Here is a 16,001-nt window from a genome sequence, read left to right as displayed (position 1 = left end):
AAGACAAGCAACAGGAACATGACATTATCTTCTTGGAAACCTTTACCTTATGAAATTCTTTAGGTCTTAATAAATAACTCGAAGCCAAACGCTCAGCAGTTCATATTACACAAACGCTATTTGGCCATCTGTCTGAAGTTGAAAACAGCTACAGCAAAGAACCGGAAGTCTAAGTGTTCCCAAAAATAATCTCGTGGAGTCTGGTTGTCGTTTCCTGTCTGTATGAATAAAAACCCTTTCTAACCTGTTTAGCATCAAATCATAGAATGTAATAACATAAGATAACTTTATTACCGGATATTTTATGCTACAAGTTGAACTTAAATTTCAAAAATTATTAATGAACCACAGCTACATGTTTCTGTAATTCACTAATGGAGATAGAAACATAAAGGAATAAAATCAAATTAATTTTCAGAAATTATCTTTCTCATTAGAACTGAATGCTATAAATTAGTTGTTACAAGGTATCGCTCGTTGCGAAATTTCTATCTCAGAATCCCTTTGTATCGTAAAGCTATTATTACAGCAATTCCTGAATTAATTTCAGGGTCAGACGTGATCTAGTGATTTGCGTGCCGGACTAAAATTCAAAGGGTCCAAGGCGCGAGACGTGTCACTGACGCGCTCCACAGATTCAGTTTTGGGTGTGTTATAAGTATTGCTGATCGGTTGACCTTCTTCAAAATCAGTAGTTCAAAATTAGGACGGCTATACTTGAACTCTAGGAGACTTGGACGTGATTGTTTAATCCACGCGAACACAAGATGTAGTTCAGGTTGAAATTTTCAGTTAAGATCAATCTATCGTGAAACGTTTGCTTGTTTGTTTGTAAAGCTACACAATGGGCTCTCTGTGCTCTGCCCATCACAGGTATCAAAACCCGGTTTCTAGCGTTGCACGTCAGCGGACATACCGTTGTGCCACTAGAGGGAAACGTATAGTTGAAAACCCCTTTAAGAAATAAGCATTAAAACCGGTAGCACCAAATGGTGGATATGCAAAAAAGAAGGGAGCTTTCAGTTTATGAGAAGCTAATCCACAAAATAACTTATGATTTTTACCTCAATAGCGATAATACAGTGGCATACATAAATTAAGTTCTATCAACCTTAGTAACAACATGCATACTTTTCGCTATGTTCCCCAAAGTTTGTTGGTATTTCTTGTAAAACTGTTGAAATGTTTTCATCTTCTTCTTCTTGGACTATTGTTCTCCTGGTGTTTAAATATAAAAATCAGATATTTTCTAGTGTGAAAGAGAGAAACATTGTATTGTGCTGAAATAACTAAATTACTTTTTTCTCAAGTAATGGACTATCTGTGCTGTGCCCACCACGGATATCAAAACCAGATTTGTAGTGTTGTAAGCTTGCAGACTTGCCGCTGAGTCACTGGGAGGCAATTGTGTTAATACCTATGTAGATGCTAAGTTCTTTTAAAATCCTTAAGGTTGAACTTAAGAAGATAAATGTAAATTTACTCCACAAATTAAAAATGGTGTATTAGGCGACGTTTCGGGCAATAGCTCTTCATCTGGACGTAAACTGTGATATGGTGGGTTTTTCATAATTAACGTTTAAATGCTGATAGACACTCGCCCATAAGTGTGATCTTCAATAAGTGATAAGCTCCAATTGTTGAAGTGATACTGGTGTGACTAAATACATTAAACATGCACTGTGAAGAAGTTCAATAAAGAGTAAATGAAACTGATAAGTTCACGTATTAAATAAAAAGATAATACAACAAAAATCATGCATCTACTAAAACCATAATACAATAAAACGATATTAGTAAAATATAATAGCAGAAGCTTTAGAAGAACACTGCTTCTGTCACTTCCCAGTAAGTTCATGAGTTAAACCATGCATTCATAAGTCTTGTTAAAGCAACACAACTTATAAAACTAGAAACTGATAAGAAAATTATCTAATATCATACTTCAACCGAACGTTACCATGACCAAAATTTTAATTTGTTGTCATTATACTTTATGACCTATTTGTTCTTGATAAAGGTCTAAAACGTGTTTCCAGAAAAAGTATTGTTTACAAATTCATCGAAAGAGAAGATTTGGAACAAATTATAGTATAATAAGATTCAATGCATGTTTCTTGAAGTCAATCTGTTATATTTTACTTAGCCATATAAATGTCAATTCAATAGTGTCACGATTCCATCATATCTCTTATATGTTTGACAGCACTTCCATTGTGTCGATTTTTAATTTTTTTGAAAAGCCTATTGTAATACAGCTTCAGGCCAGACAAAGGTCTACTGCCCAAACCGTGATCCAGTGAAGTAATTTTAAATTGGTGTTCAGTTCGGCTTTTTTATGTTGTATCACAAGGAACTTTCTCAAACTAATAACTTCAATGGTCTTACACAATCTTAGAGCATACTAGGTGATTTATAACCTCTTTATTTAACTCTCAAACTCATCTGAATTATCTTTAAAACTTTCCTGTATATAATTGCATGTAGTTCAATGTAGAACATTGGTCAAGGAAGTAGCTAAGTTCCTTTCGCCCTCGTTACTTGTTGTTCTGGATAATTCACCTATGATGTCACATGTGCTCGCTGGTGGAAATATTTTCGCAAAGCAGAATATTCTATGTAAAAGTAGAAAACAATATTTTCCACTATACCTTGAGATTATATACTCCTTATTTTCCGATTCTAATGTCAAACAGTAACGTAGGTAGTGGACTCGCCCTGAGAAAACTAGCATTGTAAAGCTGGGTATATAATGTTATGTTTTTTAGTCTGTAACATATTTTTACAAAAGAATTTCAAAGATTTTCAACGGGTTCTTTACAAATTTTATACTATAGTAAAGGTGTTGTCCTTTGTGTATACGTTATTTTTACTATGTTTTGTATTCAAGAAGGATTGTTTCACTCTGTTATATATTTTTTCTAATGTCTTTCTTTACGAAATTTAGTCAAAAGCAGAAGAATTTAGTTTAACTCTGCATAACTTTTTCTGCTAAAACCTCCGTTATTCTGCAGAACATACCCGATATACTGAAAGGGAAATTAGTGTGGCTGAAGTTATCACAGGGTTACATCCTTAGACCTAAGCACACCTTACATTTACCCACTCCATATTTGGTATTAAAGTATATTTCTCATTGACGAGTAATTCGAAAGTTAATGTCCATCATTGAAAGCAATAATAAATTTTATTATATAATGCCAGTTTACTCAGATGATGACCATTTGAACTTATATACAGTTTGTGAATAAAGTTAATGTCCTAGTAAAAGCTACTGCTTTCTGTGATAATTACGGGAAAATAGTAGGTGTTAAAGCATTAAGGCATTCAAACACCAAGCCCACCCATCTTCTAACTTATTCTTTCACAAAGAATATGAAGCCAAAGTTTTTATTTCTTTACCTAAAATTATGTTGGTTATGGATTATGGTAATGGCTTAAAGAAGAAATAAGTACCAAATGTAGTTCGTAAAAAAGTGTTAAAATTAGATGGATTACTTTATTTTACATATACCTAGATTTTTACTGACACAAGTCTGAATAAGACCTAACAATTTTGAGAAACAGTAAACGAAGAGTTAAAATTTAAAATAAAATAAATAATGTGATGTTCATTCTGAACCTAAAAATCTAATTTTTAAATTATTTATATCAAAAATGATAATAATTAAAATTCACTTGCTTAATTTGGTTCACACTGTAACAGTTGTTGTTCATGAAAATTGATTATATATATATAGCGCCTAGACCACTACTATGTCTGTTGTATTCCAATCGGCCTGATGAGCACTGGTATCAGTCTAAAAGCCTCGTTGGCACTGGGAAATGGCAGATGTAGTGTTGTTTACATATTATAACATATTATCCTTTTCTTTCGCTCATGGGTTCTTAGAAATAATACATAGCTCAGGTAACAAGATTCTATATATTTTACTTTATTTTTCTAATCACATAAATATTGTTTTTGTTCTTCGGTGCTCTGTAAGATATTATTGTAAAAAAAGTCTTGGACGTACAGATAGTAGGGATATGTCCGTAATTATTGACCATAATTACATAATTAATCAAAATACTCCGATAGTGAAAAATTATAATTTATACTTTATCAAAAGAATCGCATGAAAACGGTTAGCATATGTACTTGATTTTGTAAGTTATACTCATAATTTTAAACACACATACATATATATATGTATATAGAAAACTTGTGCGATCATTCAATTCAGAAACTATTCTGCTTTAAGAAACATAAACTTCCATCCTCTCAGCTTGGATGTTTTCAACTCACTTTTACTTTGAGATTAAAAAATTTAGATTTATGCCAAGAGACACTTGGGATTGTTTATATATGAAGCAAAATGAAATCAAACAAATACGAAGTTTAGCAAATAAATATTATATAACCAAATAGAAGGAGAAATCTACAAAATCAACTAGCACTTCCTACCCTTTGGATGATCAGGGGTTGGCCCATGTCATATCCCCCTTGGAGACGAAATCCCCAAGGCATAAATGGGCCATCCCGAGTTAGAGTTATGTTCATTATTCCTTGGCTCATGATGTGTTATACATTACTGTGGTGTACTGCAAATAAAATCGTTTGTTAGTAATCTTTTTAAAACCTATACAAGAAACATCGAGCGTCTCTGTCAATAATACTCCCAAACTTGTCGCTCTTTAGAAGGTGACTCCTAAGGGAGCAAACACACGTACAAAACCATTAAGATCATGCTCCAAACATTAGATTCGATATGAATAAAAATAGCCCTGCTACTCGGGATAAGATGTCTTCACTTAGCTCCTTCTTCTGTTGAAAACTTGAACCTCAAACGACCTTGAGCTCCATTCCAAAATATGCATTCAAAAAAAGATTCGAGCCATGTGATCGAATAATTTTCAAATTACTTATACACTATATTTCAAGCTTTAATATGCCTTTCAATGTTTTCATTCGTGTGGAAATAATTGTTATTTGAATGAAACGGAAATTACTCGGAAAGGATAGTGAGGGTTACATCTGAAAAATGCACCAATATAATTCTTATTAATTTCCAAGTATATAAAAACAAAATAACATAAGACGAAACCGTTTATTGCAAGCTTTTGCCTAGTAATGGACTGGAAATTGGTCAAACTTCGAAAATTAACTCATAACACACAAGTTTGTGAATCTTAAAGTACTAATGTTTTTCATATCATATTTTAATTTCCGAGCAAATGTTTCTTAAAAATAACAAAAAACAGCTTACTTTAACTAAGAAAATAATCACTATTAATTTTTTATATAATTGGTACTGTTAAGTTTAATTCTCTTTGATATATTTAATTGTTTTTCTAAAGGAGGTTCTCCACGAATGTTTAGAATAGTCTTAGTGAAATCCATTAAGGGCTCGTCCGATAGCTAGAGGTTTAATGATTAGCTTACTTACTGGGGAACTATGCAAACACAAGCCTTGTTTATATAATTTTTGATGTAGAGTTGTATAAAAAAACAGATATGGCATATATTTTATAATTATTTTTCTATTTATCCTCTTTCTTTCGAGATAAGCTCAAAGCTATATATGGGCTTTCTGTGCTCTGCACATCATGGGTATCGAAACGCAATTTTTAGCGTCATAAACCTGCAGATTTACCAGTGAGCATCAGCCAAAAAGCGCAAATAAAGACAGCATCAGAATTCAGACGTCTTTTGGTTCGTCATCCGTATGCTTATAATGCAATCACACCAGGATAATTTTTTTATAGATATTGTTTGTTTTAGCCATTTTGTTTTTTACACTTGACAGCAGTAAAGAGATGGGATTAAAAAGAAAAAAAATGGATGCGTTTAACCTGCTGATCAACATCCTTATGGACCAACTGCTATGTCATATAATGTCTTGCTTGTCGTTGACGTCACAGTAAAATGTTTGCACACGTTCGTGTATTGCTGTAGCGTGCGGTTTTTACGCTCAGTGTTAATCTTAAAATAGTCTCATCGCTGGAATGTGGCTATTGAAACAATGATAGTGACTGCTTTGGCATGTGGAGTAGAAGAATGATTACTAAGCACAGTTGATTGCCAGTTTGATAAATTTAACTAATGTCTGTTAAGCGTTTCAAGGTTAAACACCAGCACAATACACAATATCCATTAAGACGAGAATATTATCCTGAATTGTCTACAACATCCGATTGACAAGTAATAACTTATTTAGTATAATTTCACGAAAGAAACGAGAGTGACAAGAAATGTTGTATTAATATTAGTCCGGTTTTTTTTTTTTTGTTTCATTTTCATTGTACTATTCGTTAGAGATCTTTAAAAAAAACGATACAAATAAACAGGAATTAGCTGAGTACAAAACAAAAACCAAATGAAATCGATGGTAAAAGTTTTTAAGTAACTCCAGCAAATTTGTTTCTTGTCAAAAATATTCAATAGAATTAATGAGATTTCTTAAGTCAAGCAGACAAAAAAGGTCTTCGATGTTCCTCCTAATTCTAAAAATGTCATTGTCCCGCCATTTCTCATAAGTATATAAAAGAAATCACATGTTATGTTTCAATATTTTGAATAACCAAATGATTGAGCAAGTTAGTTGGTAATGTCGTGTGGGAAATGGGTGGTTTGTGGATAACCTGTATAAAATGACAACATTCATTATTCATGAAAGATCTGTATTTTGTGTGGACTGATTGGAAATATAATTTTCTTTACAATTCATAACTTTAGCTGCAACATGGAATTTCCATTAGTTTTCTCAATTCAATATTTTAAGTCTTTGTTTTCCAAACATTGCAGGTAATAAAATGGGCCAGAAAGCGAAAGCTGCCTTCTCTTGGGGGATTTTATAGCACAAGTAATAAAAAACTGCCTTCCCTAAGGGGATTTTATAGCACCACTTTTTCTAAACGTTTATGATATAAAAGGAAAAAATTTACTTGTTTGTCATTTTTTACTTCAGTTTTAAGATTTTGTAGTGTATTTTTCTAACATTACGTATTGTATTTTAACGTATTTTTGGAATACTGAAATTGTTAAGATTTATTTCCAAAACATTAATTACACATAAAATAAGTTTATAACATGTCATATGAATTCAAAATTGGTTTCATCATAAAGATAAGTTTCTTATAGAATGTTCTTAAGCTTACGTACGTTAATTTGTCGTTTCCGGCATATGTAAAATAGCAAAAACCTACCCCTACCCCAAATGTAAATATATAAAAAATGCTGATTATTTTTAAATAAATTTCTTCTAAAGCTGATTTCTATGGTGAATAGTACCATTTGTGTGAGTTCACATTATAAATCATTCATGTAAAATTCTTTACAAATTTAAAAATTCAAAATTACTTCAGCATAAAACATTGTTAATTATTATTTCCAGGTCATAATGCTAAATTGAAGATTCTATAAACAATTACAAGATGGATTTATATTTATACATGTAATTATTAGTTAGCTATTGATTTACATTTCTTTTCATCTGTATATATACACTTATTAAAAACTTTCATGAAATTTGCCAACATAGGATTTTATAAAATTAAAGATTAAGAGATGAGAAATGTTCCCCAACGTTCATTGAATCCCGAGCTTTGTATTCGATGAGTCTAACCAACACTCGCTTTAAAAAAAATGTCTAACCATAAACCATATAGTTTGGAGCAAACCAAGAAATTTCGAAAAGGTAAATCGTAGCAAGAGAGAATGTGTGTCATACGTAATGTAAAATTTAATATGATTAATATATGCGCATAAGTTGATACCAGAAGCCCTTGAAATACTTTTGTTTCATTCATTTGAAAAGCATACCAACTCAGGTCTTTAATTGTGGATTTGAAGAAGAATTATGAAGGGCTGATAATTGAAGGTCTTAACAAAGGCTGTTTATTCAAAATAGTTTACAAAGAGTCTTTTTTGCTTAATTTGTCCACATTTCATCTAGAACACAATCATTGTTACGAAATAAGGGGTTTCGTGTTTTTAGGGATTCAGTTCCAGCTTCAAGAAATGCAGTTGGCATTACTATTTAATAAAGAGTAAAATAACATGCCAAGTCAAGCGATGAATTATCTCCTTTAGCAAAATTTGTCTTCCATGCTATCAAAGATGTATAACAAGACACACAAGACCCAGCCACGTAACAGCTTCCCTTAAACTAGTGGGAATGGTGGAATCTAATGAGACATCTCACAAAGATCTGAGACCAAAGAAAACCCCGCAAATGTCCACAAAGTGTGACAATCGTTTGCAAATTTCATAAACTCATTCGATATTGAAAAGAATGAGATTTATCTATCATCTAGCATAAAAGCACCTGTTTCCATCGCTAATGATCTGTCAGAAAAAGTTATTTATGGATTTTTTTCAGAAAAGGCTTGCAGACAAAATGGTAGCTTTACATGACCCTTTGAGAAGGCAGTCCCTAAATTAACTTAGTAGTCTGCAAAAATCATCTAGGTTGAAATCCTTGTAACAGATGATTGCTCACATCAGAGTAAAAAGAAACATAAACCTGACCAGCTTTTGATGTTGTCAGAATAAAATAACTTTGATTTTCAAAAGATTCTTTTCTTCCCTTTTGGTCCTTTGCCATGGTCATTGGCAATGTCTGGTGGGTTACCAGTGAAACTTGGTTAGTCTATACATTTTCAAAACTTAGTGGATGAACTGCCATTGCATGACTTTTCTTCCCAGAATAAAGAAACAGAAACATTCATGTGGGAAAATAATGTTGATGATGATGTAGTCCTCTATAGTTAGCTGATGAAGTTTTTGAATTAGACGAAAAGAGAAGTAATGACAAAGACGAATAAATCATGTTTTGTCAGAATTACATTTATATTGGCTTATTTGAAATCAGGACTCCTTAGATTGGCTAAAAGGCACCCCTGGAAACAGCCATGAGTAGTCGGTCTCTATACAGCCATCATGGAGATAATCGATCATCACCAGGTCTCAGATGTCCTCATATGGAATAAACATGTGACACCATTGGGATGTGTGGAAATGAACCTATACAGCAAGTGTAAAATTTGGTCAGAGGGTGAAGCACACAAAAAACCTTTAAGCAATTATTTAAAGGTCATGATGGACAGGCATCATAGCCACAGATGGTTCCTAAACCACAAACAGTGAGAGAACTGGTTGGGCATTCATCACCTTGTGGTGCAACAACATTCTGCATAAGGCTGGTGGAGCATTCATCCTTCCCACAAGCAGCGCAAAGATAAATCTAGAAATCATAAAGCAAGGTCTCCCCTGGGTTGTTGAAAGCAATGAACTACGAATAAACAGTGCCACCATCATCATATCTGTAACTTATTTGCAAGCAGTACTGCATAAAAATCAAAATGGTTAGTCCCCCATATGGGTGGCAGAAAGTAAAGCAACTGCGCTATAAGACCATCACTTGGATGTATGTGCCAAGCCATGAAGGAATAAAGCTAAATTAAAAAGCTGTCAAACTCACAAGAGAAGCTCCTTTATCAAATCCAGCACAACTCTACTGACAGTATATCGACTTTCCCTACACTGGCAATGTGAAAGCAACAACCATGGAAGGCTTTCATCAACATTCAGAAGGAATAAAATTAGTGGATAACAAAGTACCATATGGTGAAGCTAGGATAAGCAGATGATGGGGAATTTTCGAAGCAGCCAGTCAGTGCAAACTTTAGAATTGACACCTAGTATTTAACTCAACTCAACAACTTTGGTACTTGGTTTGTGTTTATCAAAATTAATATCTGCTCTGTTGGTCACCTGCCTCATTAATGGCCATAGGTTCAAATAGTGAACTAGCCTGTAGTGATATTGCAGTATAATAATTTATGCACAAATCAAAATGCGATACTACAAGTACAATCATTAAACTATTTCACTGTGTTAATGTAAACGACATATGGCAGCTGTAAACTTAAGTAAATGACCCCAGACCACAATAAACGTGTGATATATAAATATACGTACTTTCTATCCCCCTATATTAATACAGAACCATTGGTCAAGAATGTCAACAAATCATTTTCACCTTAGAATCCCATTGTATGATAACATTCACCTAAATTAGCACTTATTGTCTTCTCGTGGAAAAGATGCTAGTAAAGCAAATGTTCGTTGTGATATGTTAAGTATACATATTCACTGTCTTAAATAGATATTGTTCACTTTAATTACACAATTGTGTTCAATCTTTATTTATTTACTTTGCAGAAAATATCTTATTGAATCTCCCGTTATCAAGTGGACCTCTCTTGTCACTCGCTCTGAGTGAAATCAGTCTTACTGAAAGTACTAGAATATTATAATCTTGTTACAACATTGTTTAATAGCCAAATTTCTAATAAACAAATAAACACTACAACTTATAATACACCTATTTATAGACAGTTTTGACCTGGTTATATACATTATACAATCTTATTTATCAGGATAATAATCTTCTCTTCAGATTCCAGCGCTTTCTACGGCATATCCTTCGCTTAAGAGTCTTAGAACAGCAAAAACAAAATACTCTGTAAGATACTGTTTTTGTTATTTGGATATGAAAATAATTCCATACTTTGATAATATATATATATATATATATATACATACTCTGACTGCGTTATAACAACAAATAGTTATCATAACGACGTGTTTAGGGGAAAACAACGCACCATAAGACATTGAACGTTAGTACATCTACTGCTTCTTTTGTTTTGTTAGACATTAAAATAATTCCATGTTTGGGTAAGCTAAAGCAGAGGTCTGAAGTCTTCCTATATAAAAACACAACATCTCTATGACATAAAAAATATGTTGTATTATTTTATGCATCTAACATGTTTCATATAACACAATATTAAAAATTGCCATGGTTAACAAAACTACATTACTAAATCTAGTTGTAAGATGGGAAAGGCTGAAACATGTTTTCGTCCTAAGTATATAAAGACGAGTGTACAAATATGAGATAAAAACAATAAGTTGTATAATACAGATTTTACTGACAAGAATAAAAATAAAATATATAACATTAAACATGAACATAAGCTAAACATTAGGATGTATTTGTTATTATACCTGACATTTAGCCTGTTTCTCTTGTTCCAAGAATTCCTGTGGAATTTTCCAAAAAGGGGGTCTTTCCATTAGACAGTTAGTCAAAGACACACAACACACTTTCGTCCGGTGACTTTCTGAAGTTTCGAAAATGTAAAATTCAAAAAGAAAGTCACATTAGATGCCTCTCTGGAGACGATGCTGCATTTGGACCGTCGATGGTTAAGTTGTAAAGTACTGACAAGCGTACTGTACGATGCCTGCTAATCAAATATTGTTTAAACAGAATTCACTCGATGCTTTAAGATTATTGGTTTAGAGGTACCTGGTTTACTTTACTTTGTTTTGAAACATAAAAATAGACAGGAATCTTCCCCAATCATCAGCCCCTCGTCTCGAGTCACCTTCACCAGTTGTGTGCAAATTCAATTTATAAAGTTACTTGAAAATACTTATATATTTTTCTACCTACAGTATACACAACATTAAGTTACAGAGACCAAATATGTGTATGCACATATCAATTAAAATGCATTATTGCTTCGACTATTAAAAGTATTTTTTATTTCGTTTGATGTACGTAAATCACTTAGACTCTTGGAGGATTAAATAACACCATTTTTATTATGCCAAGTATATTTCAACATTTACTGAATGCACAGAATATACAGGGGATTTAGAGTGAATTTCAGCAACACCTTTTAATTACAGCTTTAAATATACTGTGATAATACATATACAAGAAAATAAAATAATTAATAGGAAAACCTTTGAGAACATGATTTAAACAAAGAACATAATTAAATAATACCTTTAAACAGTGAAATAATCCACCACTAATAAAAAAACGGAAATGAAATGTTACAAGTAGTTATTAGGCCTGTTTAGACGCGTGCACTGATCATGGGGAGGGGAGTAGAGACAATGGTGTTATAGTTCCACAAAGTGTCACCAGAGAATGCGTTGCTAGGCCGCCATGACACTTGACAACCGAACGGAGAGTGAGTTGCTAAGTGTGACGTCATAGCTAGAGTGCTACTCAACAGAAAGCGTGTTGCTGGGCCATGAAGTGGCACCAGAGGATGTTTGGTATGATGATGGCGCAGATAGTTCACGAGCGAAGCACTAGAGGATGACACTGTGTCATCAACTTTATAGTAACAATAAAAGTCTTAAAATTAGTAATTTATCTAATTTAAATAACATTTTGTTTACAATCATCAGTTCTGAAAATTTTTTATTACAATTACAGTTTTACTTTACAAGTAAAACATCAAAACTGCTATTTTAATCTTATCAGCATTATAGTTTTCCATTATATATTGCATACTTTTTACAAATGTAGACGGAGTTTCTATAAGCGAACAATGTTACTATACTTCCCAAGGATTGCATACAAATTTCAACTTGTCTCAACTTATGTTTATAGTTTTCAATTTTATATCTAATTTGCATAACATACTTTTTGCAATTTTTGAAATTTATAAGTAAAACACTTATCACTAATTTATTTCTATAATTAATATATTGCATAACATCTATTCATCCTGAAGAGGATGCGTATTTAATGTTCCAAATAATATATAATAATTTTCATGTTTAGCTTTATAAGTCGATTTGTTCATCTAAAGTTTAAAGGATCTATGTAAATAACTATATTTAATCATTACTATTTTACAAAATTATACTCTTAGCTTTCTGTAGATATTTTCATAGATAAATTTTCTGTAGATAAATTACTACTTATAAGTGTTCTTTCTACTTCTATCTGAGGTCATTAACAATCAATGCAAATGATAGGAAGGTCAGTACTTACAATCACCAAATGGTGTGAACACTTTAACCTTTTTGGATGTTTAGGCTGACTCATCGCACCTAACAGTATGTTGACTCTTTACTAAGAAGAGAGGGGCTTATAGAGTTCAGCACGGCAGAAGAGAAAATTTTATAAAAATAAAAGTTGAACAAGTCAATTACAATACATAGTATAAGTCGATATTTATTATTGTATATTCATTACTAATGTAAAAATCTACTACATATATTTTGTACATAAATTCAGGAACAGCAAATTATAAATTTGATATTCACCATACTTTAACTTTACTAGTGATGGTCAGCTTTTGTATGTCACTGAATTTAAAAGTCAATAAACGTAGTTTATTGGTTCTTTCACTTTATGTACTGATACAAAGTACTAAATATGTATTCACGATATTCTATTTCTCAATATTTGACAGGACATGTACATTTCAGTTGGCATACAATTATTGTATATACTCTCTATTCAATTAGACTCCATGAACTGATTATTCATGTTTCTAACAAATGTGTTTAACCATCTATTACAAGTCTCCATATAGATATGTTATAATCAATGTATCAAGGAGCACAGTAGTGATCCCTATGTAGGGATGGGTCTGGCTAATATGGCGACCCTTACAATTGTGTACGGTAGTGAGTTCGCCAGGATGCTGGCAAAACCCAACCAAAGGTATAGAAATGAAAAGCCCTTCAATAATCAAGTAAAAAACTGCCTCTAAAGTTTGGCTAATTTTCCTTAACGTCTAGAAAACAGTCCATCGATTTTCTTCTTCTTCTCCATCAACTGTAACTCATAAACTACAGTGTACCTACGACCAGCCTGCACACCAAAACACTTCACTACTCCCTAGGATGTGCCTTTTCATACCTAAAGCGCCAAGCGGGAGAAAAGTGTGCATTACCCATTCCTGCATTCCACCACCTAACGTATATATGCATCCGCCCTGTGAATGCAGTGTATGAGTGGTGGAATCCATGAATGGGTAATGGAGATTTTCCTCCCATCACAAATGCTCTCTAGTCTCTGATCTTTTTTTTTTTTCCATCCCTACATGCCAAAATGTTAGAATAACATTTTTGTTCCTAGAGTGAATAAAATCACAAACTCTAAATATAAACGTTATCACACACACTGAAATATTTATTCACAAAACTAAGTAAAATCTCAGATTTAACAAACGCCTTAGATGTTGAAACAATGTTACAATAACATGTGATATATTATATTTTACATTTATACAAAGCACATCAAATTTTATTATTTGTTTGTCAGTTACAATCAGTGTTTAATCACAAATGTAACAAATTTTGAACAAGTACACTCGAAGCCTGACTCGAGATCAAAGATTAGCTAATTATGTATTATGTTTAACCTTTTATGATAAACTTGAAAGACAAGACAAATGAACATTTAAGAAAGTTACTAAAATAGAGACGAGACACACATATATCTGTCTAGACATACCTGAAAATTCATATGCATCAACAAAGCTGGTCTTGCCAAGGAAGATATTGAAAACTTAAAATATCATACAATATATTAATGTTGATGTTCATTGTAAATAGTAGAAGTGAGAAACTTTTTCAGTAATATATTTCGTGTAATATAACAACACATCATTGGCTGAAACAAAATACTTTTTTGAAATCATTCTCGTTCTAAGAACTCGTTTTCATTACAAATTTCATTAGTACTGATCTAACACGTTTGTACTTTTCTCTGTTTTTTTGAATGAGATTGTTAGACTAGTAGTCACTATTACCAAATTTGTATTAGGATAATATTTAAGAAAATCCGAAATTTTATTTCTGAAAATAGATATGATATATATCGGATTCATCACGTTTAGATTTACTATATAGATTTTAACACTATCACATAACATATAAAATAAATACATCTTATTTCAGAAGAGAGAAAGATGTATTTCTGGGCACACTTAAAGTTGCGAATTGAAAATAATGTTCAATTTACTTAAGAGCGGGAGGCCCGGCATTATCAGGTGGTTAGGGAGTTCGATTCGCAATCTGCGGAGCGCGGGTTCGAATCCCCGTTCCACCAAATATGCTCGCTCTTTCAGCCGTGGGGGCGTTACAATATGACGGTCAATCCCACTATTCGTTGGTAAAAAGAGTAGCCCAAGAGATGGCAGTGGGTGATGATGACTATCTGCCTTCCATGTCTTACACTGCTAAAATAGGAACGGCTAGCGCAGATAGCCCTCGTATAGCTTTGCACGAAATTCAAAACAAACAAACAATTTACTTAAGAGCAGGAACCCTACACTAGCGAAAAGTAGATTGGCTGGTTGTACCTTCTAATCACACATGTACAACTAGGGCCATCTTCTGGAAACCATCAGTACTTTAGAACCAAAAAAGTATATAATTTTTATTTTTTGAGAAAAAATTGCGTGCTCCAAAAATACCAATTTATTATAAAAAAGAAAAAAACGATTTCATGAAACACATCAAATTGTTCGAATTGCTTTAAAAACATATTTTATAATTTTTAATGGACCGGCATGGCCAAGTGGCTAGGGCGCTTGACTTGCAATCTGTGGAATGCTGGTTCGAATCGCCATCCCACCGAAGATGCTCGTCTTTTTAGCCATGGGATCGTTATAATGTGATGGTCAATCCCATTATTCTTTGGTAAAAGAGTAGCATTTCACTACTAAATTAGGGACGGCTAGCGCAGATAGCCCTCGTATAGTTTTGCGCGAAATTCAAACAAACCAAACCATTTTTCATAATGGCATTTTAAATTCAATGTTTTCAGATTTGTTGGTATAAATTTTTTAAATAGTGTCAACAAATAATTCACTGATTGAAATATAGAAATACCCAACAGGATGATGTAGCAATAATAACAAAGTTATTATTGCGAAAAAATTGGGTTTAGTTTTTTTGTTATTCACATTTAAGGACCCATCACAGTAAAAGTAAAAATATCTTATTTATAGATTATACTTTTAGGAGTCATGGTTAGAAATTTCATATATCTATGTTGAATAACGTGTGTTTGTATTCTTCTTATAGGAAAGCCACATCAGACTATCTGCTGTGTCCACCGAGGGGAATCGAACCCCTGATCTGAACGTGTTGGATAACAGTGAAGCAATGTTGAAAATAGTTT

General features: G+C 32.7%; 1 protein-coding gene across 2 annotated transcripts in view; it reads right to left on the bottom strand.

Moving 5' to 3' along the window:
* Positions 1 to 11,250, bottom strand: part of LOC106467195 (PDZ and LIM domain protein 7-like) — a 52,447-nt gene extending 41,197 nt beyond the window's left edge. Inside the window, exon 1 of one of the 2 annotated variants that reach the window (XM_022395320.1) lies at positions 11,060 to 11,250. In XM_022395320.1, coding sequence (XP_022251028.1) covers positions 11,060 to 11,128 — 69 coding nt within the window. In that variant the 5' untranslated portion in view covers positions 11,129 to 11,250. Of the gene's footprint in view, positions 1 to 4,447; positions 4,660 to 11,059 lie in introns of those variants that run through there. The other variant, XM_013927516.2, reaches the window with a different exon arrangement.
* Positions 11,251 to 16,001: the final 4,751 nt, after the last annotated feature.

The sequence above is a fragment of the Limulus polyphemus genome, unplaced genomic scaffold (assembly GCF_000517525.1).
Source record: "Limulus polyphemus unplaced genomic scaffold, Limulus_polyphemus-2.1.2 Scaffold2524, whole genome shotgun sequence".
NCBI classification, from domain to species: Eukaryota; Metazoa; Arthropoda; class Merostomata; order Xiphosura; family Limulidae; genus Limulus; species Limulus polyphemus.
Note: the sequence above shows the minus strand (reverse complement) of the source record. Positions and strands in the feature narration are given on the sequence as shown.